This window comes from Haemaphysalis longicornis, unplaced genomic scaffold (genome assembly GCF_048455015.1).
Source record: "Haemaphysalis longicornis isolate Haplotype H1 unplaced genomic scaffold, Haemaphysalis longicornis Haplotype H1 scaffold_9, whole genome shotgun sequence".
Taxonomy (NCBI): Eukaryota; Metazoa; Arthropoda; class Arachnida; order Ixodida; family Ixodidae; genus Haemaphysalis; species Haemaphysalis longicornis.
This window is the reverse complement of record NW_027526460.1, coordinates 10,700,901-10,728,532: the sequence shown is the minus strand read 5'-3', so window position 1 is coordinate 10,728,532 and position 27,632 is coordinate 10,700,901. Positions and strand designations below refer to the sequence as shown.

Here is a 27,632-nt window from a genome sequence, read left to right as displayed (position 1 = left end):
CTGGTTGTCTAGGATTAGCTTGGTTATCATGCTTACTGCTGCTTCAATGACACGCACACGGTATAAGCACTATGTGACATGCATATTCATCAAGCGGCTCCGGCGCAGCGTCCCCAATCGCCCCAGAGCTAAGCTGGTTCCACAGGCGCACACCGGTGTTGCTGCGACGCACGAGCCATCGGTTCCACACGTGGCCACCACTCGCATGGTCATCAAGTGGACCGGGCCGCCAAGTGCGGAACGGAGGTCGGCGAAGACGCTGGGCGCGTGGGGTGTGTGAGATGCCGGGCAGCGAGCTACGTTCTGTGCGCCGTGTGACGTCACTGCTCCTCGCGCATGCGCAGCATGGCTCTCCCGGAACCACGCGAAACTGCTCAACCTCGGCCAGTGTAGCTCACGCTACAAAATCAATGTCACCACATTCTATCCGCGCTACGCCTTGAAAAGAATCCTGTTTTTCCAGACGGTCAGATGCAAGGAGCAGACTCGGCCTACGTCACTGCCCTTGGGACGACAAAGCGCGCGTTCTTTGTTTTTGTTTCATTATCTCGGCAAAGTGACAGACTGCACATGTTGCAACCATTGCGGTATCCGCAACGGTGGTTTCCGCCCCTATCGCTGCAGACGCTGGTGATCTGGCTTGTCTTATCGCCGCTGTTATGCCGGCCGTAAAACGTGTTCGTTTGTGCGCGGAAGGAAGCCTTGAGGGCACGTCGCATGCGTTCGCCGTAGGAATTGCTACGGAGGTCGGGGCGCGGTAATTACCGTCGTCGCGGCTGTGCGACGTTAATAGCGGGTAACGCACACTAATCTCGTTCGAGGTCACCCAACCGCAGGGAGCGCAGCCCTGGCCATGAGCGCTGTTATGTCGGTTCGCTTGATATCTCAGAAGGACAGTTTAATGTTGGCGTTTGTTTCGTATGGGACATCTGCAATGCGACTGCTTAAGCCCCTGACAGGGAATCCGCTCCGCTGACAAGTCGTGCGTCTATAAACTGTCCTGTACTTGGATGTCGTTTGGAAAGCCACGAGGACTGCGCAGACGGACGACACACATAGGGAAGCGACAGGACGAGCGCCAACAACTGATTTATTCGAGGGCTTACGCCCCCAAATATAAGACAAAATTGGCGCATGTGCCGAACATACTTATGCAAAACGCCTAGACAGAACATGATCTATCGTAACACCCTACAAGTACGACTTTAACAAATCAGACTCTTTAATATAAAGCCAAGGATGTGTCACTCACGCAATTGTGCGCATTCTTTATCAGAAAGGCTTCCATAATCTCATGCGCGACATCGCTGCTCGTCCTGTCGCTTCCCTATGTGTGCCGTGCTTCTGCTCAATTATCATGGCTTTTCAAGTATCAGAACAACTAGCCCGTCAACAAATCTTGCTGAACTTGGATGTCCTTAGTCAAAAGTCACAAGTTACCAAAGAGTGAGTCGATTGCATCTCGCATGAGCACAAGAATTAGTGTCAGGCCTAGTGCCGTCCTCGCACGACCCGTCATTATTGGGCGAAACGATCAGGTACTGAGTGCGGTTGGTACAAATACTCCTCTTCATGAGCGAGAACATAAGCAGGGCGGGGCGGAAATATGACGTTATATTCGATTATAAGTTTACAATTCGTGTGTCGAAGTCTAGTAGCGCACATACGAGAACAAGGAGGGGAGGGGGGGGGGGGGACGCTAAGATGGGGGCTAGTTGGTACTGGTTCATGTTGGTCTTTAAGAAGAGAATACACAGGGGGCATTCACATGATAGGCGTTTTCTTGTGGATGTCCGCTGTGTGTCTTCTTCGCCTTATCTAAACAGTCAGCGCAGTCCAACATGAAAAGGCTGACGAGAACTAATGTTCAAGTTATACAGGCTGTTGGTACCGGGAAAAATTACCAACTCGCTAATTCCCAGAACAATTTTTTGCGAGTTCGGATAGACATCACTTACTACTGTGGGTGAAACGCGTACGTGCAATTTTTTTTCCTGGCTGCCTCGTTTTTCACATAGGGTAGAGGGAACTGTTTAACATTAACAAGTTAAAAAAAGGTTAGTTTTCACGTACATCTAACGTAGCAACCCAACATGAACATATTACACACGGTCAGGTGATTCTAGTGAATCTCACGCATACGCATAATTATTTCGAGGCGCTAGTGGTACTCGCTTAGAGCATGTGCAGAGGGGTAATGTGTCCCCCGGTAGTAATATCGGGCCTTTGCGTCCGCCACATAGGCGCTGCGAAGGAATAATGAATGCCCGATGGGCGTCATTCATTCACTCTCGCACATGAGGTGCCCCGCAGTAGCGAATATCGAGTGCTCATGCCAATGCACAGCTCGACTTTAGTCTGATTGATCGAAGCGACCCGTGATCAAGATCGCTATCTACGTTCGCGGTTAGTCTTAACGGCCGCACGCTGCGAGTATGACGTTTGCCGGCAGTAGCCGATGGCGCCGGAACTTCTTCCACGTGCACAACTCCTAGTGGTCATAATTCGCTCCGAAATTCCTCCCAAGTTTGTTTTAGGGGCGAAGCCCCTTAAGGTCAAAGCTTGTCCGGTGTCCGGCGTCCGTGTTCACGGCACAGCACCGTGTAAATCGAAACATCGGTGAACAAAAGGTTCACAAAAGTTTAACAAGAACAAAATAAAAGGTTCACAAAGGGTTAGAGAGAGAGTGTGTGTGCTCCTGGAGAGCCGTGCTGCGCATGCGCAAGGAGCATTGGATTGAATTTGATTGAACTGTATTTGGATTTGGATTGAACTGGATTTGGATTGGATTGTACTGGATTAAATTGAATTGTTTTGTATTGGATTGGATTGGAAATCGTTTTAGCAGCAGTAAGCACTCTCACGGGTGATGTACGGTAAGAACGATCCTCAGTGCTTCGCCCACTTGTCATGATTCACTTCGTGGAGATGGGTGAATTTTTTTAAATCAAATATTATTCCTTGTTTTTCAACTGCTCCCTCCCCTACAACGCACGTGGGCGGAAGAAAAATAGAAGTATGTAAAGGAGACCACAACTTCATCCGAAAAGGCTGTGAGTGGCCGCGCTAAGAGGTTCACTTTCAGAGCTTGCCGACTCCGTTCGCTTGGGGTAGTTCGCGGGTAATTTACACACGGGGCAAAAAGCAGGGCGATGGTTTCCTTTCCTTTTCCTTTTTTTTAACGGCGAAGCTGTTCAGCAAACCGTAATTTTGTGTCTGCAGTTAAAAATACAAAGAAAATACCGAGCACACCCACTAGGGAGAGTGGCCCAGATTGGCCAAAACGCGCATACCCGCTAAGGGAGGTTGGTGAAGATTGAACAACAAACAAAAAAAAAATACTCCAGCATTCGCCGTAATCGTGGCGGCACTTTCTCGGAACGAGAAAGACAGGTTATTGCGTACGTCATCACCTCCAAGGTGATGTCCAATGATTATCAGTTAAAAAAAAACGAAGGAAACTCACACTTATAAGAACAATGATGGAGTAAACTTCGTAGCGGCAGCGAAAAAGAGAATCAGCTCTAAGTTTTTATTTCTCTGTCATTTATGGAACCAAACCTCTTTCAAACCGGACTAAATTATCTTTTCTAAGCGCCTCGTAATTAAATAGGAATTCTATTTATTTTCACTGTCTTCTGTTGATTGGCCGATCCCCTGATTGGGTATGTGCCATACCTAAAGGCGCAACAACAACATCGTGAACTTAAACCGTCGTGATGCAAAAGGTTGGGTTCAGCCCCCTCCAAGGTAACGTCCAATGATTACCACTTCCAAAAAAATGAAAGAAACTCCCACTAACAGCAACAATGATGGAGTAAAGGTCATTGCGGCAGCGAAGAAGCAAATCGGCTGAAATCGTAGACTTAAACAGTCGTGATGGTCGTGAAGGTTGCGTACAGCTTCGCTACCTTCAAGTCTTACGCGCTAGCGTGAGCTTCCTTCATTTTTTTAAATCAAAAACTGTGAATATTCTGCCAGTAACAGCTCCGCTCTAGCATGAACACAAAAGAAGCCCGCCCGAAGTAGTGCGAGATTGGAGCCCGGATTGACTAAAATGTTCAGTTTGGTAGGAACGCCATCGTTGTGCAGGTGCTTACACCTGCATGAAAAAGATTACTGCTCACGTGGCAGTCACCTTACTACGTCTTGCCAGTTTCTGAATGGCTGTGTCGTTTTCTGTTGCAGGCCTCCTCGAGAGGCATAGACGCATGGAAGTATGGATTTGTCTTCTCCCTATTCAAAGTATTTATGCTGATTGGATCCATCACCGCCGAAAAAATGGTAAGCGTGGGTCGAATATTGATTCATAGCGCCTTCGGGAACGGTGCTGTGGGCTGACAGAAAAAAAAAAAAAACACCCTCTTTGCATGCTGCCCTACAGATCAACAGGATCACACCAACATCTTGCTATCTTTTCGGGCAAGGTGGCTTCTTCGTTTTCACAATACTTTTTGGGTGAGTCCTTGCACTGTTATACAAAGCTACCTTTCCTTACGAGCCCACTATTCCGACATTGTTCCTTTAGATTCCTACTACTTGTCAGAATTTCCATGCCGCAACTCTTACTGACACGCAAAAAGCTATTTAGCGGACACGACGCATGCATCATGCTCAACTTCACCCATCACCTTGCTATACTTAAAATCCCCATAGGCAAGAGTAACATAGGGTAACCTTAAGGGTAATCTAGTATTTTATTGTGTAACTATAGAGTGGAATTTTATTGTGTAACTGTATGTTGTAACTTTACGCATAATTTATAGTGGTGCCCTCGGAGAAAATCACCCATGCATCCTCGTAAAAATATCTCGACGCCTCCATTCCTTATCCCAAAAAGCATAACTTTGTGCTGGACTGTAGGCAAGCTCTATTAAATAGCAACTACAGCCGAATTAGGTTGTCTTAACGCAAAGAGTGAACCTATTCGAGCACTATCCGTCGCTGAGAAAAAATAATTCCCCACTCTTATTTGCCTGCATTTTTCGTCCCACATTTCTTTAGCACTCACAAGTCCTAAGGCCCGTCTATTTCGCAGCAGGAGATACGCTTAAAGGGGCCATACAAACAAAACACAAGCTTGGTTCATTCGAAAGATTGCCTCGTTAGAATCAGAGCACGTCAATGCTTTTCCTTTTAACGTAAACTTCGCTCATATCCGCTGTGTAATTACGAAAAAACTGACTGACCGCACTAGAACATATGACGCAATGTGCACAGCCTTGGCGACTGGCTGAGGCCGGCAAGAACAAACTCAAGTGAGGCAGGGTTTATAAGCTTGCAGAACGACCTATTTTCGCTTAACTGTAATGCATGTTCATTTTATAGCAGTAAGAATGATGGGGTAAACAATGGAAGTTGCGAAAGTACACGTAAACATAGAAGTACCAGTGCGTACTGCTGTTGGTAGTGCACGTACTATTTTTGTTGTATACATATAGCTGCACAGTCGTCGTGCTCTTTGAGGTTGTCTCACACAACAATGGCCGACTGGCGTAAGCGACGTTGTCTTACGTGACCCTGTTTGTCGAGCAAACCCCATGTTTCCAGAAACTATTAATTTCTACCGTAACAAAAACAAGACAGGTGCAAATACGTCCAAAAACACAGCAAAGGCGGACAGTGGTCCGGCGCAGTATGGTGGCGTTATCTAGCAGTACTGACAGTAAACAATGCTCCGCAGTCAGCTGCAGAGCCTAACAGAGCATTGACGTTCGTTTGAAGACCTGTCTTTGTTATGTCATCGCAGACGTCATAAAACACACGATTTCGTGGTAGTATCAAAAATTAAGCTTTAATTTATTAATTTCTCAGTGAATAAAGCATCGTTTGCTGCCGCAAGAGTGCCGAGGACACTGCAAAACACCAAATCTTTCGAATAAAACGAATTCGTACTCCGTGCACATGGCCCGTTGAAGCAGTTTGCACAAAGTCGCCGCCGTATACAGTTTCGGAAGCGAAGTAACCGCGTTCGTCAAAGTTGCTTACAACTAATCATTTAACGAATTACTCGAATCGAATGGCACTAGTCGTGGCGTTTCAATTTATCGGGTGGAGAATGGCCGGTGCTTACAGGACTTCGTTTTTGTATTTTATTTCTAAGCTAATCAAAGCTCACTATTGAGTCTAGAAATCTAAGCACACTTAAACTACTCTTCTCAATCTAAATAGGTCACCATGCCCGTTGAATTTCGCGTCCCTTCGCGATACATCTTCCCTTCTTTCGAACATGACAGTTACAGCAGAAAGTTGGGATAGTTGGCATGTCCAGCATATAAAGACAGTTATATAGAGAAACTGCAACAAGAACGCAAAGAAGAGAAACTGGACGACACTAGTCGTCTACCGTAGTGCAGTGTCTTTACATGTCGTCCTTGCTACAGTTTCGCAAGTAATCTGGAAGCCCACCCTTGTTAAAAAATTGCGTACACATGTAGAGCAATAAAGTGATCCCGCGTTTCTTTCTGATTCTCTTTACGAGTTCCCAGATGTCAACATGCTCGTATCGCACCATCCGCATTCTTGTAGCGGATAGCGCCAATGTTTCCCGTCCTGTTTTACGACCACCATACCGCAGCTGCCTGTACTGGTCGCCCGGCGGCAATGTCCTGCTGGGCCTGTCCATCGCCTGTGTCGTGCTCGGCGGCATCACCAACACCTTCTACCTCGTCAGCATGTTTGCCGTCTTCACGACTCGCTTCCCCAAGTACAGGGGGGCCATCATTGTGAGTGTCGCCTCCTGCCCATTCACCCCGGCAAAGAAACCCGGGCCGAAATAACAACCTAGAAAAGACTAAAGATAAGGATGGGCTTTGTCCGCCACGGAGTCGTTGTGTACCCTTGACCTGCCCGCTTTACGCCAGGAGCAAAAAGAATTCGGCGCATCCTACAAGTTGTGATAAGCGGTTCCGGGAGTATACTACCTCCCGGAAGACTCGCCCAGGATTAAGAGACATTTGGAAACAGCCTCGCAGGTAAACCAAGCAGATAATAACAAAAAAAAAAGCATTTGAAATATTTCCGGTAGCTTTCTAAGCTGTAGCAACTGGCGAAAAGCAAAAACGCCCGTGTGTACAAGATTTCGGCGCACGTTAAAGATCCCCAGGTGGTCGAAATTAATCCGGAGCCCTCCACTACGGCGCGCCTCATCGCCTGCGTTGCGTCGGCGCGTTAAACCCTACAATCAATCTAAGCTGTAGCAACTGAAATTTCAATCTTCTCCTTCATGAAGACATGCGTGCCTGTCATTTTAATCGGCGACGGCTTTCCATTCTGTCGTCTAACCGTCTATTCAAGTACACGAAGAATACGTCTTACTATGCTATAATCACCATAATCTGCCCACAACTGGACGACCTTTAAATACCACGGGAAGCAGCGTGATGAGTGAAATTCCACCTCATTTCATCAGTTTCGCAGTCACTGCTCTTGAGATAAGTAGTCGATAAGTCGATAGTTTAAGGACATCAGTTATTGTCCCAATCGGGGAGAGAAGCAGCCTTTTCATAATCACCTGTCACGAGTCACGTATACACACGTTACACACACACCCCGTCATCCTGTCCTATGCTCTTGCCCATTCCTTCTAGTGTAGTTTTAACGCGGGAGTGCTTCCTGGCTGGTTCGGCTGAAAGGCGCACTTATGCTTCCGAGTCCCGTAAGAATTTCCTTCGAAAGTACTTGTCATCATTCCACGTAACATAGCGGTGTGTAATTCCTGGTCAGGGGCTGCAATGTCTTTCTTTCTCCTTTTCAGGCGTTCCTAGAATTTCTCTGGGGGTCTGGTAACATGGTGGGATCGGCGATTGGAGGAGCACTGATTGATGTAAGTGCTTGAAGTTATTCCTCACAATGTGTACTGCCATTTATTCAGTGCTGCCTTTCAGGAACGTTCACACGGGCTCTCACGTGCCTCCGTATGCGAAATATGCACAAATAAACCCAACCCCATTTTTTTTTCAGAACTAACGGTTGTTTTTTCTGAATTAACCTCAATTCATCATATGCTACTGGCTGAGTTTCAGCACCCTCCAAAATTAGGTCCTTCATAGCATACTGCATGTTTACAGGCAATTGAAGTATCGAAGCACAGCAGAAGATGAGGGACAGATGTACAGAAGACGACACGCAGAGCGCTAACTTTCAACTTTAATGACACAAAAAAACCCAACCACCACATATATAGTGTGCTTATCAGCCAACATCCCTCCCGCATGTGATGGATGTGAACACCCGCATGCGATGGAAATGCATCATACGCGTTCGCAACACGTTTCACGCGATTTAGAGAATCAACCCAACGGAAACACCAATTGAACCCCCCGATTCGTCGCATCACACCAGGGTTCCCTCGCGGGAAGATGGGCGTAATTTTTTGTTGTTTTATTTTGGGGTGTGTGTTGTTTATGCGTTTGTGTACTCGTGCGTTCGCGTTATTCTTCACTGCATATTCACCAATATTCGGCAGAGGAAAGACCCGCATCCTGCAGGGCTGGCCTCTTCCAACCCATTATTAAAGAATCATGTCTCCCTACTCCTTAAACTTCCCCGCACGGGGCACCTTGAGCAATCTTGGTGACGGTACTGGCGATACCGCGGACCCCGAGCCCCCAAACATACGCTGGATCCAACCGTGGCAATGTGTTTATAGGTGGAGGGTTAGAAACCACGAACGGTGGCCGTCGGAGCCCAGGTCAAGCTCCGGCGGATGGGCTCCCTGTCTGTTCACCAGGCAGGGAGCTCCGGGACCTCCTCAGCTATCAGGGTAAGGTTGTGGAAGAAAGTACCCCCGTCCCCTGCTTTCCAATGTATCATATGGCATTTTCACACACCCCCTCCAAACGTGATCGGTCCCTGAAAAGGGGCCGCACCGAAGTATCTTTTCCTCCTTTGTCTTCGATCTCCATTCCAAAGCCCGATAATTTCTCGCGCTTCCTGGTAATGGAATCCCTGGATAAATCAAACCCCATCACTTCCCAGTCTGTCTTTATCATCTCCAAGTTCCTTGAAAGCCTTGTAGGCAAATCGTACAAAGCTAAAAAGCTCACAACGGGAGAAGTCCTAATTGAAGTTCAAAACAAGCAACAATCTTGTAACCTCTTGAAGCAAACGCGCATGGTCGATGTCGACATCAGGATCACGCCCCATCGCAGTCTTAATAGCTGCCAGGGCGTGATCTCTGATAGAGATCTAATGAATGAGACTGAAGCAGATCTGCTGGAAGGGCTTAGCGATCAGGGCGTAACAGCTGTGCGGCGAATCACGATACGACGAAATGACCAAATAATACTTACTAAACACATAATCTTGACATTTGACCGCTCAACACTTCCCGAATCGGTCAGCGCAGGTTTCCTGAGATGTCCGGTCCGACCCTACGTGCCGAACCCACGCCGCTGCTACAAGTGTCAGCGGTTTGGACATGGCACTAATGCTTGTCGTGGTCGACTAACATGCGCCAAGTGTGCACAACATGATCACGCATCTGACAACTGCCCATCACAAACCCTCATCTGTGCTAACTGCAAGGGACCCCACGGGGCCTACTCTAGAACATGTGAGAAATTCAAACAGGAGAAGGAGATCATCAAGGTAAAAGTGACTGAGAATCTTACCTTCCCAGAGGCGCGAAAGAGGTTCGCCTCTTTCCCCCTGGGGAGGTACGCCGACGCAGCTCGCCGGGGGGCGGAGCGGCGTCTTGTTTCGGCGGGGACCCAGTACCGCGAGTCGGACTTGGTCCCGCCCCCGCCCCCCCCTGGGTTGCCTCTGGCAGCCCAACCCGCCACCGCACCGCCTGCTAAGTCAGCAGCGGCTGTGGTGGCATCCACGTCCGTTGGGGATGCTGCTGCACCCTCTGTTTCCTCCTCTCCACCGGCCCGAAGCACATGCGAGGGCCCGGAGGAGATGGAGCTGGAGGAAACCGCAGCAGTTCCCACCTCCGCCGCACCGCCTGTGCCACCCGGGGCGCTCCTGACGCCCTCGGCGGTCGCGGCCAAAACGAAGGGCACCGCAAAGGGTGCCAGGTCCGGGGGGTCCGGTACGCCGGGTACCCCTTCCAAATCAGATGATGACATGGATGTGGGACCCTTCCTGTCTGCTTCGCAGCGGAAGGAACGGGTCCCCCCATCTAAACCTCCAGAGGAGGTAAAAAAACCCCGTCCAAGAATCCAAGCCCCGAAAGACCCTACATAAATAGTCACACTCCAGTAGCTCTAATACATAAAAATGGGAAGAGAAAATATCGTTCAATGGAACTGCAGAGGCCTTCTAAATAATCTTGACGACGTCTATGAGATTCTGCATGCTTATCAGCCAAGTGTAATGTGTGTTCAGGAAACACACCTGAATTCCAAGAACACAAATTTCTTGAATAGTTACCTGGTATACAGAAAGGACAGGGTTGGCTGCACACACTCTTCTGGCGGTGTGGCCATAATCGCCCGCAAATCCTTAGCATGCCACCCTGTCACCTTGAACACTATCCTGGAGGCTGTGGCAATTCGAACGATAATATTTAATAGGTTGATAACGGTATGCTCCATATACATTCCTCCTGATGTTTCACCTTTAAGCTCTGATTTCGAGGCGCTGGTTGACCAGCTGCCCGAACCATACATCCTGACAGGCGACCTTAATGCTCACAACACTCTTTGGGGCTCTTCTCGCACGGATGCCCGAGGTCGCCTCATAGAGAAATTCCTTACATCTTCAGGAGCATGCCTTTTCAACAGTAAACAGCCTACATACCATAACATAGGACACAACACATACTCATGTCTTGACTTGGCGATTGGCTCCGCAGTTCTCTTTCCTCTTCTCGAGTGGGGTGTGGGAACTGACCCATATGGCAGTGACCACTTCCCCACCTCACTTACATATATAGATAAAGGCCCAAGCAGTTCATCTTCCCATAATAGGTTCAATGAAGCACGAGCTAACTGGAATACATTCACAGAGACATCCAAACTACACCACACATCCATAGGACACCTACACGTTGAAGAAGCTACCCAACTCCTCACGGCGCACATCCTCGACGCCGCCGAAAAGTCCATTCCCCACGTCTCTGGTGCCCCGCGCAACCAGCGGAGGCCGTGGTGGAATGAGGACTGTAGGCGGGCGCGAGAGGCCCAGAACAAGGCGTGGGGTATCCTTCGTCGGTACCCCACGTCGGGAAACCTCCTCTTGTTCAAACGGGCCAAGGCATTAGGAAAACGTGTGCGCCGTGAGGCAAAACGAGAGAGTTGGCGTACATTCATAACATCAATAAACTCCTACACAGACACACGGAAAGTATGGACACGTATACGCAAACTCAAAGGACTACAGACACACAGCCTGCCCCTGGTCAGTACAACAGGGGACACTCTGGAAGACCAGGCTGACACACTCGCACAACACTTTCAACACGTGTCCAGTTCAGCACACTACACGAACACTTTCCTGAAACATAAAGCCTCTTGTGAAAAGAAGTCCCTACACGACAACAACAAATCACAGACTTCGTACAACTCCCTGTTTTCACTACATGAGCTCAGGGCTGCTCTGAGCACGTGTAAACCCTCAGCTCCAGGCCCAGACAACATTACATATACAATGATACAGAACTTACACACAGACACTCTTGTAACACTTCTTCACCTTTTCAACAAGATATGGCTTTCGGGGCACATTCCAAAGTCTTGGAGGGATGCCATAGTTGTAGCATTCTTGAAAGAAGGGAAGGACCCTTCTTCTCCCGCTAGCTATCGACCCATTGCCCTGACCAGCTGCCTGTGCAAGCTTCTCGAGAAGATGATAAACCGGAGGCTCGTGTACTTTTTGGAGTATAACGGCCTTCTCGAGAGCTGCCAGGCAGGGTTCAGGGCGGGGCGATCCACGAATGATCAACTTGTGGCACTAGAGTCGTATATTAAGGATGCCTTCGTGCATAAACAGTTCTGTTTAACTGTGTTTTTCGACCTAGAAAAGGCCTATGACACCGCTTGGCGTCATGGGATTCTTACTGACCTGAAGTCATTCGGTGTGTCTGGTAATATGTTTAACACCCTTGCTAGCTATTTGTCGGAGAGAACCTTTCGCGTCAGAGTTGGTTCTGCACTGTCAAAGGTACACGTGCAAGAAAATGGCGTGCCGCAAGGCGGAGTTCTAAGCTGCACTCTCTTCATAGTAAAAATGAACTCCCTTGGGAAGGCACTGCCGCCTACAATTTCTTACTCCATGTATGTAGATGATGTGCAGATATCTTTTAAATCATGTAATATGTCCATCTGCGAACGTCAAGTCCAGCTCGGTGTCAAGAAGCTTGCCGGCTGGGCAGACAAGAATGGTTTTAAAATTAATCCCGGAAAGAGCTCGTGTGTTGTATTCTCCAGGAAGCGTGGGGTCCACCCGGACCCAGGCATCACTCTTGCGAATGTGCCAATTCCTGTGAACAAGGAGCACAAGTTTTTAGGCATTTTATTCGATGAAAAACTTACATTCATTCCTCATGTCAAACAGCTCAAATGTAAATGCCTAAAGGCAATGAATATTCTTAAGGTTCTCTCGCATCAATCTTATGGGGCCGACAAACAACTCCTGCTGCGCCTGTACACAGCGTTGGTGGGGTCCCGGCTCGACTACGGCAGTGTCGTGTATGGGTCGGCGACAAAGACCGCACTGAGAATGCTCGACCCAGTGCTGCATCTTGGCCTTCGCCTCTCATGCGGCGCTTTCCGCACTAGCCCTGTCGAAAGCCTTTATGTCGAGTGCGACAAGTGGTGTCTAGGGCATCAGCGGGAGTATGTTGACCTGCTGTATGCATCTAAGATTGTGTCCCTTACCAACCATCCTTTTAATCCCATCATGAACAATACATCAAACTTGCAACTCTTTTTAAACAGGCCATCCGTTTCCTTACCTTTCTCTTTCAGAGTTAGGGAGGAGGCTTCTGCACTCACGGTCCCTCTTTCAGACACGCACAAGACACCCATTCAAAATTTCATCGCACCATGGCATCTTCGTCCTGTATCATGCGACCTGTCATTCACTCTTGTAGAAAAAAATAGGGTACCCAAGAATGCAATTCTGCAGCACTTCCTCTTCCTGCAGGACAAGTACAGGTGCGCAGAATTCTATAGCGACGCGTCGAAAACTGGTTCTACGGTATCTTGTGCAGCGCACGGACCAAATTTTAGAGTAAGCAAAACAATGAATTTTCATAACAGTATTTACACGGCAGAAGCATATGGCATTTTACTCGTTACAAACCACATCATCAGACATAAAATTCCCAAGTCCATTGTGTACACAGACTCTCAAAGCGTTGTACAGGCACTGTCATTAGGAAGGTCATCTAAAAACTATGTCATAAATGCTCTTTTCAAGGTACTAATGTCTGCATATGCCTCAAATCTTGAAATAACTATATGCTGGGTACCAGGGCATTGTGGAATCCCTGGCAATGAGGCCGCCGACCAAATGGCTGGTGATGCTGCTCTCATGACTACAGTTGACGTTACAACAGTACCTTACACCGACACACATCAGACGACAGCTTCGTAACACATGGCAATTACACTGGAGTCAACAAACAGACAACAAACTACACATAATAAAGCCACAACTTGGACGCTACATAACTGACTCACACAACAGATACACTGAAGTCGCCCTGGCTAGGCTGCGGATGGGCCACACACATGCGACGCACTCCCACCTGCTCACTGGTACTTCGGGACCCACGTGTAGCAGGTGTGGAAAGGGCCTATCCGTAGTCCACATACTAATCACATGCAAGGCACTTGACACAACACGACACAAACATTTCCCTGAATTATACAGACAACACATTCCTTTGCACCCATCATACTTTTTAGCCGACGAACCAATGTTTTCTAGTCAACGTGTTTTTAAGTTTTTAGCTGAGGTAAACTTTCTGCAGCTCTTGTCATATCATGTGTAATCACCCTGGCCCTATACCCCAGCCATCTCCATTGTCTTTTGTTTTGCATCACCTTTACTTTTAGTTACATGTTTTAGTACTTACGGTCTGATGAAAACTCAATAACTGCTTTGGCGCTCTTTGCCCTCGTTGGCCTTGCGCCATAAAACACCAACCATCATCATCATCATACTCCTTAAACTTCATACCGCAAAGACCGATTTTGCCATTTTGGTGGCTTGCTATTGGTACCACAACAGTAAAAGAATAAAACGCCTGTTCAGGTAAACTTCATCTGATGTCAATTTTTTAAAAAATTAAATCACTTACGCTAGTTTACCTATAATTATGGCACTTCTAGCTTCTTTTTACAACCTATCCGAATCAGAGATGCTAGCAACCGTACCGTAGTGCACTGTTTTTATGGGATATCTACAGTGCACCGGTGCAATGTCCGTCCTCATAATGGCCCGAACGTTAAAGGCGTAGCTTTTAACGCCGTTTCATGCAATGGAAAACGAGCGCTTTCAGCCTGGAATGTCATGTTATTTACATCAGTGTTGAGTACACAATCTACGTCTGTTAAAGCCATGTCTTTTTTTCCCGCAGGCGTGGGCCTATCCTCTGCCGTTTTTCGTTCTCGGGGCCATTACGATGTTGTCATTTCCCGTTATCGTCAAGCTTCGTTCAAAACTAGACCAATACAGCGGTAAGTCCCATGACGTCTTACAATAGGCTGCTTGGAAATAGTAGCTCTACTGCGAGGGGTCAAGGTATGATGTGGGCTGGACAGAAATGAAACAGTTAACTTCATGATTCCTGCTGCTGCTTTTTGGTTTTCTGCTACTTAAAGATGAAGAACACTGGTCCTCCCCGCGATGTCACCACCGTACAATTCAGATTTTGTATGGCTATTGTTTTTGCTATATTTTTGTTCACGGCGAGGTAAAACAGTGTTGCAACTGCTTCATACTAGTAGGGGCAATAAGTGCAAGCTATCAGCTGTTGTAGTGAAAGGAAAAAATTAGTTTAAAATGCTACGTAGATTTGGAAACGTCCCTTTGCGTTGCTGTCTCATTATTGGTCGCCTGTTTTATGATTAGGTTGTCTGCCAGGAGATTCTGTACAGGCGCACGTTTTCGAAGGTGTTCTGTCGAGGAGCAATCATTTGTTCGTTCGATGTGGTTCGTGCGCGTTCCACCCCCATGGCGCTTCACCATCCCCGTGTGACGGGATGAACATCCACGCGCACAAGACATGTTGGGCTACCATACTCTGGTGGTCCTTCAGTCTTTGTCGACATTTGCCAAGTAAATGCATCCCTTCGCTTTCCCGCTCACTTATTATGTTGTTCCTCTTGCATCGCGCTCCTTCCAAGGTAAACATGCTAAAGGTTCGCTCAAGTGAATTTAAATTTACCGCGTTGCACTACTCCAGGCCGGGTGCCTCGATGCCAGCGCTGCCGTACGGCGGAGACGCGCGTGAATCGAGGCGCCCCACTTCAACGTTTATACAACCGCGTTGTTCTAATCCGCGTGAGTTCCATGCAGAATGTGGAACCTTTCGTAACTGTTGCCGCTTGTTTTCTTAAAATGCCGCCAGAAGCTATAGTGGCGCGGGCGACAGCAGACGCCAGTGTGAATTTTTTTTTCTGGAGTAGATGTAGTATTTAATTTCGCAAAAATCAAGCATCTATGAATTTTTCAAAAAGGAACGCTGTAAATATTCCTTGTGTACTAATTTTCTGTCTTATGTTTGCGTGATGTCTTGTTCTTGTTCAACAAAGTTGACAAGTCTGAAAATATAACCGGACTTAGACGTTTAGATATCGCGGTGAGTATAGAAGCAGACCGTTTCACTTTGGCCAGGCGGCTGAATCGAATAACAGACAGACGGACATACAGACAGGCCAACATTTCTGGGTTCAAGTAGCCCAAGAAAGACTATCGTCTTTAAAAGCGGAACTTTCTTTAGCGTGCATATACGCGGTTGGTGCCTACGTTGTGAACCGGTCGCCAGAGGATAGTTTCTGAATATAGCCACAGCGGCTGTTCTTTCTGATGGAGACCAATATTTAAAAAAAAATGGCGCAGCTTGCACTAGCGGTGCAAGGCAGGAGAAACAGCAGAGCTGGCAGCCCCTCTCCCTTCACGGGAGACCCGGCTGTTGCACCTCACATTTATCTCTAAACTTGTCGCTGAATGTTCTGCATGACTGGCAGGCCCGTATCGTTTTGTCCGCAGGCTTCCCCCCAAAGTATGCCGCGTTAGCACGCGCTAGAACCAGCGGCCAAGTCCAAAGCCAACGGTACGAACCCAAAGGAAATGCTGCACGCCCAGAATGAGATGATAGCTGAGACATATAGACGCCGGTTGCATAGTGCGGAGGACCAAGATTCTATTGTGACCACGGAAGCGTTTCTTTTTTCCTTTCCAAACGGCTGCTCATGCTATTGTTTCCCCCGGCTGCTAATTCCCCGTTCCCCTCGGGCCTTTGGGGTGGCCCAGTGGTTGCGTTTCCGGCATCACGGAGTAAAGGTCCCAGGTTCGATTCCCGAAACCTCCCTAGCCACGTTTATCTCTTGATGCGCGCAGTCCCAAAACCTGCTCGTAGGCCCCTCGCCTCCTCGCCACCTTCCCTCACACTTCGGGGTTTTTCGGTCCGACGGACGGATATTGCTCGGCCTAAACAGCTCCTCTGTTAAAAAAATTAACCTTCGTATGTAGATATTTTGTAGCACATTTAGGATCAAAAAGTGATGGAAATTAAATTGCGCTACAAGGATGGGACGACCGAAGAAGACACACCACAGAGTGCAGACTAACAAACCGAGTTGATTTCCTCGCGCATTTATACTACTATCAAGTAGACACGTGGAACCAAGAGAAGTTTAAAATACAAAACTAAAATCACATACAAGAAATAATTAGTAACAAACAAAAAAATTGAAACGCACTTTCACCATGACACATGCCGGGGGGATGTTTGCATTATTGTTAATTCAATATCGTTGTTGGGCAAAGAAATCGCGTTTCTTGATGGTGTATAATCTGGTTGAGACGGCATGTGTCATGGTGAAAATGTGTGTTTTAATTTTTTAATTATTATTATTTATTATTTTGTGTGTGTGATTTTAGTTTTGTATTTTAAACTTCTCTTGGTTCCGCATGTCTTCTTGATAGTAGTATATATGCGCATGGAAATCAACTCAGTTTGTTAGTCAAATATATTTACATCATGTCAGACCAACTAGCCCGTCAGAATGCTTTGATGATCAAAAACTGGTCTGCACTAATTCGCCGCACTCCCCTACAGTACCCTTCCTAGCCAACGAGTTTCTTCAGTGCGTAAAGCACCAATATTTTGTTGTTCTCTTCTTTCTTGTTGATGCTGAGACGTTGCTTGGTTTTTCAGAAACGGACGAGGAATCGGAGAAACGCGAGAGTAGCCGCAGCTACTACTGGTTGCTCGTCGATCCCGTGTTCCTCGCCGACATGGTGACGCTCATGATGAGCTGGGTCATCCTGGGCTTCAACGAGCCCACGCTGGAGCCAAGCCTGGAAAACGTCAGTTTATAGCCAAGCCGTCAGTTTATAGCCACGCCGGCCATTTGCTATGAGAAGCCAGACTTAAAACTTTATAAATGTGTACCATTCTGTGCCGAGTACCCCCGCAGCTAGGACTGTGTAAGGCCCTGCATTTACGCAAAAATGCATATTTCGCTGAAGTTCCCCGTCTAATCGTTATAATAGCGTAAATGAAGATAACTGGCCGGACAGCATTTTGAAATACCGAAAAATAAGAAAAATATTTGCGAAAATGACGAAGCCCGTACCGCCCGGCATTTCCACAATAATGCAGACTTCGCGAAAGTTCCACCTGTAATTTTTATAATAACAAAAATGGAGATAATTGGTCGGACAGAATTGTGAAACACCAAAAAATCAGAAAAATATTATCGAAAATGGCGAACCGTGAAACGCCCTGCATTTACACAGACATGCAGGTTTGGCGGAAGTAACACACCTGTAATCGTTATAATAGCATAAATGAAGGCTATTGGTTGGGCAGAATGCAGGAAAACCCTAAACTTTGGCTGTAAAGAACTCCCACTCTAGACAAGCGGCATAAGAGTGCTACGCATTAGTAGACAATTCTCTGAATTTCTGCAGATTCTTTCTCTGTCACTTGTCCTCTAAAATCGACGATATATTTTCCTAGCGCAGACCTGGTCAGAATGCAAGCCGTGTCATAGGTGTTTCCACCGCGGGCTCGTAACGCGATGGCATGGCTTTTCAAGAAACACGCCTCGCGATTGTGCAGAGTGGCCATAAAGCAGAATTTCACCGTCGTTGTTTCAAGTTCGCCCATTAAGCGACCGGTTTTCTTCCCCCCCCCCCCCCCCCACCTCCTCTTCCCGCTGAGAATACATAGGGGTCACCGTTTACAACGCTAAAGTATATGTAGGTAGGGTTGTTCGTTTTCGGGTTTTATATTTTCACACGAAAGTGTTTTATTCCGGGATTCCCGAAGATTTCACTTACGTCATATCCGTCACAAAAGTGACGCCAGTTCAATGAAGCAAGCGGCCTGTAAAGGGTGCACCCCTGCACACAGGGTATTCTTGGGAGGAAGCAACCTTTAGTACTAAAGAGTACGTTGCACACAGGGTTGTTCATTTTCGGGTTTTGTATTTTAACATGAAAGTGTTTTATAACGTCATACACCAAGATCTCACTGACGTCATATCCGTCACGGAAATGACTCCAGCACACCTTTGCCGACGCGACCCGCCAGAAGGACGTCGCTCGCCAAGCCCACCCACAAGACAGCCGCCGACCCGCGAATCATGCTCAGCTGCAGATTTCGCTGCACATTTCACTTTCGTGTTTTACCGATTCCTATGACAGAGGAATAAACCAGTTTTTTTTTTTTTAATCGAGGGTGCAAAAATCGGATGTTATTTCTCGAGCTGACTTTCGGGGAGAAATCGGGTGTTTTTGTGAAACCATTCCGAAATTCGGGTTTTTTTCCGGGTTAAATCGATCGATGTACTAAGTTTATTTGAATACACTCAGTTTATTTTAGAGGGTATCACGAGCTTTTTAACTCTAACGCGTTAAAATTGGTGTTTATTTCAAGCTGGTGGGGATTCAGGGTTCTCTTTAAAATGGTCTCCGAAGTTTGGCATTTGTTTGGAAGTGAATAAATTATGGCAGTAAATAGCACTGATAACTTCTAGCAAATGAAACATTTTATTCGCGAAAAGCTGGTCATCGATTGTTCCCTCATTGTTGTGACGTGGGTACCCTCGACAACACAGCTTCCGTTAGCTGGGAACAACAATGGCAGGGTAGCATTAGCCAACCTGAAGATGCGGGTGGTCGAGTCATTCGAATACCCCAAGAGTTTGGAAGCTGTGCTTGTGGGGCTTGCTTCCAGCAAGTACTGATTGGGAACGGCGGAACGTCAGCCCACAATTGTGCAGAGTGCTCCTTTGAAAAAGTCCACTCGGGGAGAAATCTGGTTTTACCCGAAAACGAACAAGCCTAGGTATATGCGCAAATACGCTTCGGAGCACTTCACGAACCATGCATGTCCATATATGGAGGGCATTTACCCGCCGAGGTGGCTCAGTGGCTAATGCGTTGTGCTGCTGAGCCCATGCACACGCGTCCGATCCGGGCCGCTGAGGCTGCATTTCAGATGGAGGCGGAAAGCGAAAACACCCGAGTGTCGAGATTTTGTCGCACGTTAAAGATCCCCTGATTAAAGATTAAGCCAGAGCCATAACGGCGCGCCTCATGGCACAGGTGCAGCTTGGGTGGGTCAAACCCCAAAGATTGAAATGGTGAGCGTCAACAAAGTGGTTCCGGCAAGTTCTTCCCAAAATCAAAGGTAGACTCGTGTCGCGACCCTGCAGTCACCTTTACGGTACCTTCGGCTGCCGCACACTGATAGTTTGATTCCGAGATGTAACACAGCATGATTTATATTAACCAGTGGTGACCGCGGTGCGCTCTGTCTGGTATCGAGAGTGGTGGAAGAGCTGCATCTGTGCGTGCCAGACAGAGATATGAATACGCTTGTTTTCTTTCTTCATGTTCCAGTTCAACCTTACCGGCACCGTTCTCGGCAGCGTCTACACGGTCCAGTTCGCGAGTTACTCCGTCGGAGGGTTTATCGCCGGAGCCTTCTCTCACTATAGTGTAAGCATCACACGAGTGTACGTTGTATACATGAAATGTACGGGTTGCAAGCGGGCAAATGTTTCCCTCACCAGATTTGTTATTTTTTTACTGTAGTTGTCTGTCTGGCGTCGACGCAAAATCATCTCGATTCCGACGACATCTTAAATCAAGTTGTTTAAAAAATTTTTCCCCAATTTAAAGTTTAAAATTTCGAAAATTTTAAAACTACGTTTAAAATAGATTTACGGACTGCCTCCGGCCTGAGCGTGTGAAATCTCCGCCGCAGGAGACTGATTTTTGAAGTTAATTGTCCGAATAATTCTCGTTCAGTAGAACAGACTGTTGGGCAAGTTGATGCATTTTTTGGTAAAACTTGGAGCGCGATTTAACAAGGACGACAGAAAGAAGACAAACACAAGCGCTTGTGATTGTCTTCTTTCAGTCGTCCTTATTAAGTCGCGCTCTAAGTTTTACCAGAAATGCTCGTTCACTTGGCAATAGCTACATAAAATCACGTTGTTCCACCCGGTGTTACCCTTTGGAAAAAAACAACGTTTACCCAGAACGTTGAAGTGGGACGACGTTTGCCGTCGCTTTCGGTGTGGTGGTTCAACATCGACGAGGGACAATTTACAATCTTGCTTGCCAATAAACTTAACCCACACTGAGGTGTAAAAAGTACCACTATGTTGTATTTATCGGTGAACAGGGTATAAATAAGCCCAGAAAAAACAAACATTGCGATTTTTTCCCCGCAGTTGGAACCATTCTATGGTATGCTTGGACAGCTATTTACAATAGTGGCTTACCTGGTGATTGGACCGGCCCCTTTCTTGCCTGTGGTCAGGTAATTAGCCCTCATCATTCGCACTGTTTTTGGCATCGCTGCTTCTACCCCTATTTCACGAAGCTGTAGGGACGTTTTTTACCGCCTGTAGGGCGATACAAGTGCAAAATCCCCGTTATATGAGCCACTACAATTCGCAAACACGTCACTTCGGAAGCGGGATGCCTGGCACCATAACTGGCTAATTTCTCATAATCGCTGCGAAGTGATCACCCGAAATATCGGAGCAAGGGATGTTTTTGTAGGTACCCCCCATCATTCCGCGTAAACGAACTGTGTTAACAAAACTTTTCGAAACGGCTCTTATCTCAACAAGCAAGCCAACGCTGGCCAGAGCTACCACGCTTTTCTCTCATGAGGTGGCACCCTTTATAATACCACAGGAAGGGAGGTGCGGCTGCAGAGGGGCGAACGGTCGGAGAATGATTATTAATTCTGGGCTGCCTTCGAAGAAAGTCGTGAACAACGTAATATAAAACTGGCGTAGGCACAGTACGGGATTGTGCTCCCAACATGCAGATGCGCGCAGAGGCCAGCCGCATAAGGTGGCGTCTGGGTTTCGTCAGGTGTGCGTCAAAGGAACAAGCGCACAGTTTGAACGGGAAGCAGAACAGCATGGCGGCCGGGGAGTGGGAGAGAGCCTGGTACGCCGCCATGAATGTCGATAACAGGTTGGGAAAACTGGCCCGGAAGCGTGCGGGGTGGGGGCTACCAAAGTGACAGCTATGGGAAAATACTACGGGGTGCCGGAAAACTTTCGGTCGGGCTAATTTCTCACGCGGCCTCGCGTTAGTGGCTGCCCAGGTCGTATTTCGTGCCGTTTTCGCGCGCGGGGGGATCCAATCACGTGAGACCGCGAGAAAAAAAACCCACCGGAGATTTTCATGGACCCCATAGCATTTGCCCCCTGGCCTATCCTTATCCTCTCTAGAAGGAAAAAAAAAAAACTCGCGTATACACGAAGCTTGGAAGAAAAGAATGTTCCTAGGTTCGGTAAACAATTCCCACAACACATCTAACTGCTACAAAATGTTTAAATTTGTATTAAATGTGCAAATGTTGTCCTTAGCTTCGGTGCCACAAATGGTGTTCCCCATATGCGATCTCGCGGTCTCCTATCACTTGTGATCTGTCGTAGGTTCTACTTCTTCTTTTAGCAGCCTTCATTTAAACGAGTGTGCTTTTTTCCCCACCCAGGTCTCTACCGCTTGTTTACATTTCCCAAGTTTTCACCGGGCTCGGCATGTCAGCGCAGTTTGTATGCGGGTACTGCCATGGACTCAAACGTGCCGTGTAAGTGTTGACCTATGCAATGGTTCTACTATGCGGACACCGAGTAAGCGTGGCAGAAAAATCACAGATGGCCGTACTGCTCCGGAATTCCAGAAGCGTTACATGTAGGAACACTCACATGCTGGGTGCAGTGCTGTCAGAGAGGTTCTACCCGAGTTGAGGTAGAAGAATAAGAGGGAGAGAGGAAAACGGTAGGGCAAAAGAAAACCAACAGCACGGCGACCTGCGGGACAGCACGACGAGCGTTAGGGCGACGAGCAATATCACCCTCAGTCCTCATTTAAGAGAGCCCAAGCAACAGGATGAGGAGAGACGCTGCAGTGTCGGGTTATTGTGTCGAAGTAAGAATTATAAAGCTACTCGCCCTGGCTTCAGTCCTGTTTCGTTCTGGCCGTGGGAGACGCCAGCAGAGTTAAGCAATGGTATACCGGGCTCCAAGCCTGGAAGATTGCGCACACTTGAGATGACAACGCGGGACGACAACCATCTTCGAGCTGCAATAGACGTGTACAAGTTCACACATTCCCACCTTTTACACTTCGTGTGTTTGGGAAAAATCGGGTAGGCAGTGGGGTGTTAGGGACGGCCTATGCATATACTGGAGGCGAAGGCTTCTCACCCTCTAGCTTACCCACATCCTTTCCTAAACTACTTTTTTATTTTTCATGCAGCCAGCGGGGATATCCAGACAACATGCGAACGAATGGCTTCCTTTCCAGCACGGTATTCACATTCGCTGTGTTCGGGTAAGTTTGTTCACATGCAGTCTAAGAAAATATAAAGCTGCGTCAGTGAAGCACTGTACAGTGGCCACTTTCTTTTCTCATAAAATAAAGTAATTTGTTGCATGCTAGCATCTATCTATCCCAAATTAGTACGCGCACGAATAATCCTTTTTTTTTTCAGCAGGTACCTTTACGAGCGTTGAACTAGAAGATAGCTAGGGTTTTTGTTCGCGTTTAATTGTGGGGTCAACTTAAATGAGGTAATTTCTAAAGGTAATTTTTCTGCAATAAAAGGATTTCGAATAAAACATTCTACCAAGCCGTGCTTGTCGGGTCATCATGTTTCCTATTGTACAATGTAGAACTCTTAACTGCGGCAGAATAGCCGGATGACTCTTGTTTGACCGAGAGAAGCGCTAATGGGTAAACAAGAGTATCTGTCGGCGGTCTGTCGCTGCGATAAGCTGATAGCTTTATATCAACGAAAGGCAAGATGCGAACTGCTGTGGCAACAAGATTCCTCGCGCATATAACAACGTGACATAAGATACCACACAAATCAGAAACATTCCTTTGGTGATAATATCATGCCCCAAAGCATACTTGAACTACTCCTAGCCTATTTCAACTGAACGTAACTGGATGTAATATTAAAGCTGGCTATGTGTCCTTTCGTGAATCGTTGCTATAATTCAATGCGCAACAGAATTTATTTACTTGTTGCGAGAATCATTTACAACAAGTAGAACGTGAAACATGAGTGGGACAGCACATGACGTTGAAAGAAACCGTTCAGGCAGCCTCCCGAAGTCTAATACCAGAATTAAGTATACCACAAGGCACCATTTTCATATATACTTCAAATGTGACTGTAAAGCCCCAAAATCTTGTAATGGGACGCCCAAAGCGAGATCACATAGTGTGTAAAAATGTGATGCTGGCCCATCTTCCAATCTGAAACAAGGACTGCTCGAGGTTTTTGCAAAAAAAAACTGTAAAGTCCCGTCAAATATTGCAGTCATTTATCCACGAGGTCAGAGGCACTTCACTGGGTTTTACGGAAGGTAGCTTCAGTACGCCCGCACCGCATGAAAATGTTAGCCCGACAATTAAACGCTTAAGTTTTAATATTTCACGTTGCTAGGGCATTAACACAGTACTTCGTGATTATTTTTAACTGCCTTTTGCCGGACCATTCAGACATGAAGGCGCTCGACCACTAATCATTGTGACCATGTCTTTACCTGCGGTGGAATGCATCTACCAGAAATGAGAAAAGGCCAGTGAGGCGTTCACACTTGCCGCACAGATCCCCATCAGTGCGATATACCATTGCAGCTCAGTAAGGAATTCGATAGAGCAGACCCTCCAACAAGAAAACAACTGGTGTCTCTCAGTTACGCACGCAAATATTATTTCGATATTTCTGATCCCAACAATCACACCGACGTTTTCGTTGCACAAGAACTACTGCGACGCTTTGTGCTCGTTTCTGGCCTTTTTCATCAATCTATTCCTTGTGCAGTGCCATGATTACTCCCCCAATCGCCGGCTACGTCGTCGAGCTGTACGGATACCGGAAAGGTACCATGCTGATGTTTGGGCTTCTGGTCGTGTGGGTGAGTGGCGCTTCATTGCAATATGCAGTAAAAAACGTCACCGCGTGTCGAGACGATTACCAGTGACAAAGGACCAATGACATATTGTACTTGCATCTTGCATGCACTTTCATTCTCAGTACCAAGTGTTTGCATTGCACACTGTCTTAGTGAAATTGGAACGAAACGGTGACATATTACAATTCGCCGTTTTTTGGTTCCTCTAGGTCGGCGAGTATTCACGCATTTATTAGCTATCAGTGATTACTAACTTACGGCTACAATGTAAATAAATGTAAAGATACCCGCAATAGACCAATACGTGACCATCGTTTTCACCCCGTCAACACTGTCGACAAGCCCGCCTAGCTCGTGGTTTTTAGCGCACTCAGAAGGCAACTGAAGTTAAAGCGAATCTAGATGGCGTGTTTAAATAGCGTTAGAACTAGACACGTTGTGGCTCATGCGGAAGATACGCACGTGAGCGCTTGGCTCGTGAAATCTGTTTTTATTTATGCCGGTGCGCCTGTACTATATACTCGCTGAACGGTAAATGTCGGCGCTGCGCTACGACGGCAATGGGCATGTTCGGTTGCGTTGAACAAGATAAGATGTGTCCCAAGCACTTGGTGATAAGGATGTGTGGGAGTGCAACCTATTATTTGCGTTCAAAGCACCGACCAGATAAGAAAGCCTTTAATGGCTGTCATCAAGCTATTGCATATTTATGGCATTATAACGATGATTCCTCGAACCTGACCAACGAGAGAACGAAAATGAGCAAGTTCAAGAAAAGAAAGCTATCAATTATTCTTACGCGCTTATTACTTGCTGTGGCCTTGTTGTCGAGGGGGTGTCGTTCGCTCTGTGGGTGCGGCCGAAGATTGTAGCTCAGGTGTTTTCCCGACCGCAAACGTTGATAGTCTTATTTGCTAAAGACAATACTTTGATGTTGACTGTGGTCAGAGATACCAAATGTTACAGTATAGATAAGAGCCCAGCCCTTGAATCGCATCCACCCTGTAAGTATAGCCAGCGATAAACACAGATACAAGCAACGCCATCGTCATACCTTGTTGCAACTTGTGTATTCGTTCACAGCACGTCGTAATGCGCGAGTTTTTATGGCCTCTCAATCATATTTGTTCGCTCTAAGCCTGTAGTTAAGGAAGACATTAAAGCTATGGGTCGCATTTTGCACATTTGCAACGCTTGATTTTGCCTTCGCAAAACGTTCCTTAATAGGTTTTTTTTTTGTTATTGTTTTATTTTTTTCCTGCCTCATTCCAGGCCCCAGCAACTATAGCGCTCTGGATTCACTCGCTCTGCAGCGCAAAGAAAATGAAAACGGCGCAGATCTCCACATCTGGGCAATCTGGCCGAGTAACGACGTCGACGACAAGCATTTGAATCCACTCACTCACCCGTCCACCATCGCACGATTCATTGCTCTTTTAGCTGTGTCATCCGCTTCAAATAAACTGATTTTATACTCGCGGAAAGGTCTCGTTCACCTCAAGAGGCGGGTTGCCGACAAAAAGTTCACCACTACATTGGCCGTGCACTCTCAAAGGAGGTATATCTATCAGCAATGTCTTCCCCTCCAGATCATCGTGACTCTGCGAGCTGAACAAAATGTCTCGGCTGAGCAGAATAGGATAGTTTTCATGAACACGTACAGTTCGGTCCACTGCTAAAGGGAACCGGCGTGCTCATGACCACGGCGCTCCTCGAAGCGCCGTCGCAGAGATGTGGCGAGAATAGGGGACAGCCGGCGCATGCGCACTGCTTCCATGATACGAGAGAAGCCGCACTGTCGTCTGCTACAGAGCTGCGCTGTGCTTCTCAGCTTGCGATAGCAGAATTTCGCTCTCGAATGATGCTTAGCGGCAAGGCGAAGCGCCGTAGCAGGCGACACAGCGGCTTCTCCCGTCTCGTGCGGTCAGTGCGCATGCGCCGAGATGTAACGAGAATCGGAGACAGCCAGCGCATGCGCCGGCTGTCTCCGATTCTCGCCACATCTCCGGCAGGCGCTTCGCGGAGCGCAGCGGCCACGCGCTCGCCGGTTCCCTTTAACTGTGGACCGCACTGTACTTGCGGAGTCCCTCAGGGCTCCGTCCTGGCCCCTTTGCTTTTTTAATATGGCCTTGATCCCTCTTGCCTGGCGAATCGGCGCCACTCAGCACATTTACAGCATCATATACGCGGACATCACCATCTGGTCGGTACACCTGGACCTTAATTTAATCTCCAAGAGGGCAGCCTGCAAAAGGCTCTAAACGACACCCATTCTTGGTGCAGGTATCTGGGCCTCACCCTTTCCCCTACCAAAACAGCCTTGCTTACCGTGGCCAACACATGGGGCCGGCGGCGCTAATCAGCTTCCCCTATTCGCCTTTCTGTTCAAGGCACGCCTAGACAAACGTCTACTCTGCGGGTCTTAGATTGGATATCTCAGCTTGTGGTTCTGCGACACCTTGGATTCGCTCTGCCAAGCATAAAGCATCCTTATCACTGCACCTGTTTTGTCGAATGTGTCAAAAAAAAAACGCCCAAGCATTTCCCCGAGGGTGAACATGGTTAAGTGCGAATGCACGGGGTGATGCTATGAGGGGGAGTAAAGTTAAAATCCGTTGGCATTCGCCCGTGAGCGCGCGCGAGCCGACCCACGGAGGTCTGGCAGTTTATCGCTGCATATATAGGGGGTACGCCGCGCCGAGCGCGCCGAGCCAGGTGGCTGAGAGAGGAGGCGAGCGCAAGGGGAGAGGGACAGCGGCGCACGGCAGCTGCGGCCGAGCGAGGGGGAGAGGAGAGAGTGTGACGTCACGGTGGAGAGAGAGGCGCGCGGCAGCTGCTGGGGAGAGGAGGCGCGCTGTGACGTCATACCATGACGTCACGGCGCGAGGAGCGGTGCGGGGAGCGGCGCGCACCCACGGCGAGGAGGCGGAGCGAGCGCGGTCACGTGGTGAAGTGACGTCACCGCGCCGTTGCTACCGACGCTCCTCTCCGCTCCACGCCGTTGCTAGGGAGAGGAGGACTGCGGACGCCGCCGCC

The 27,632-nt window shown here is 47.7% G+C and overlaps 1 protein-coding gene across 4 annotated transcripts in view; it reads left to right on the top strand.

Moving 5' to 3' along the window:
* Positions 1-26,080, top strand: part of LOC144153579 (MFS-type transporter SLC18B1-like) — a 47,561-nt gene extending 21,481 nt beyond the window's left edge. For all 4 annotated transcript variants that reach the window (XM_077685208.1, XM_077685209.1, XM_077685206.1 and 1 more), the window contains 12 exons: positions 4,189-4,284; positions 4,385-4,458; positions 6,578-6,725; positions 7,757-7,825; positions 14,534-14,633; positions 17,339-17,490; positions 20,035-20,133; positions 20,874-20,962; positions 22,160-22,255; positions 22,927-23,001; positions 24,506-24,599; positions 25,869-26,080. In XM_077685208.1, the coding sequence (XP_077541334.1) occupies positions 4,189-4,284; positions 4,385-4,458; positions 6,578-6,725; positions 7,757-7,825; positions 14,534-14,633; positions 17,339-17,490; positions 20,035-20,133; positions 20,874-20,962; positions 22,160-22,255; positions 22,927-23,001; positions 24,506-24,599; positions 25,869-25,988 (1,212 nt within the window). In that variant the 3' untranslated portion in view covers positions 25,989-26,080. The remainder of the gene's footprint in view (positions 1-4,188; positions 4,285-4,384; positions 4,459-6,577; positions 6,726-7,756; positions 7,826-14,533; positions 14,634-17,338; positions 17,491-20,034; positions 20,134-20,873; positions 20,963-22,159; positions 22,256-22,926; positions 23,002-24,505; positions 24,600-25,868) is intronic.
* The last annotated feature ends 1,552 nt before the right edge of the window (positions 26,081-27,632 follow it).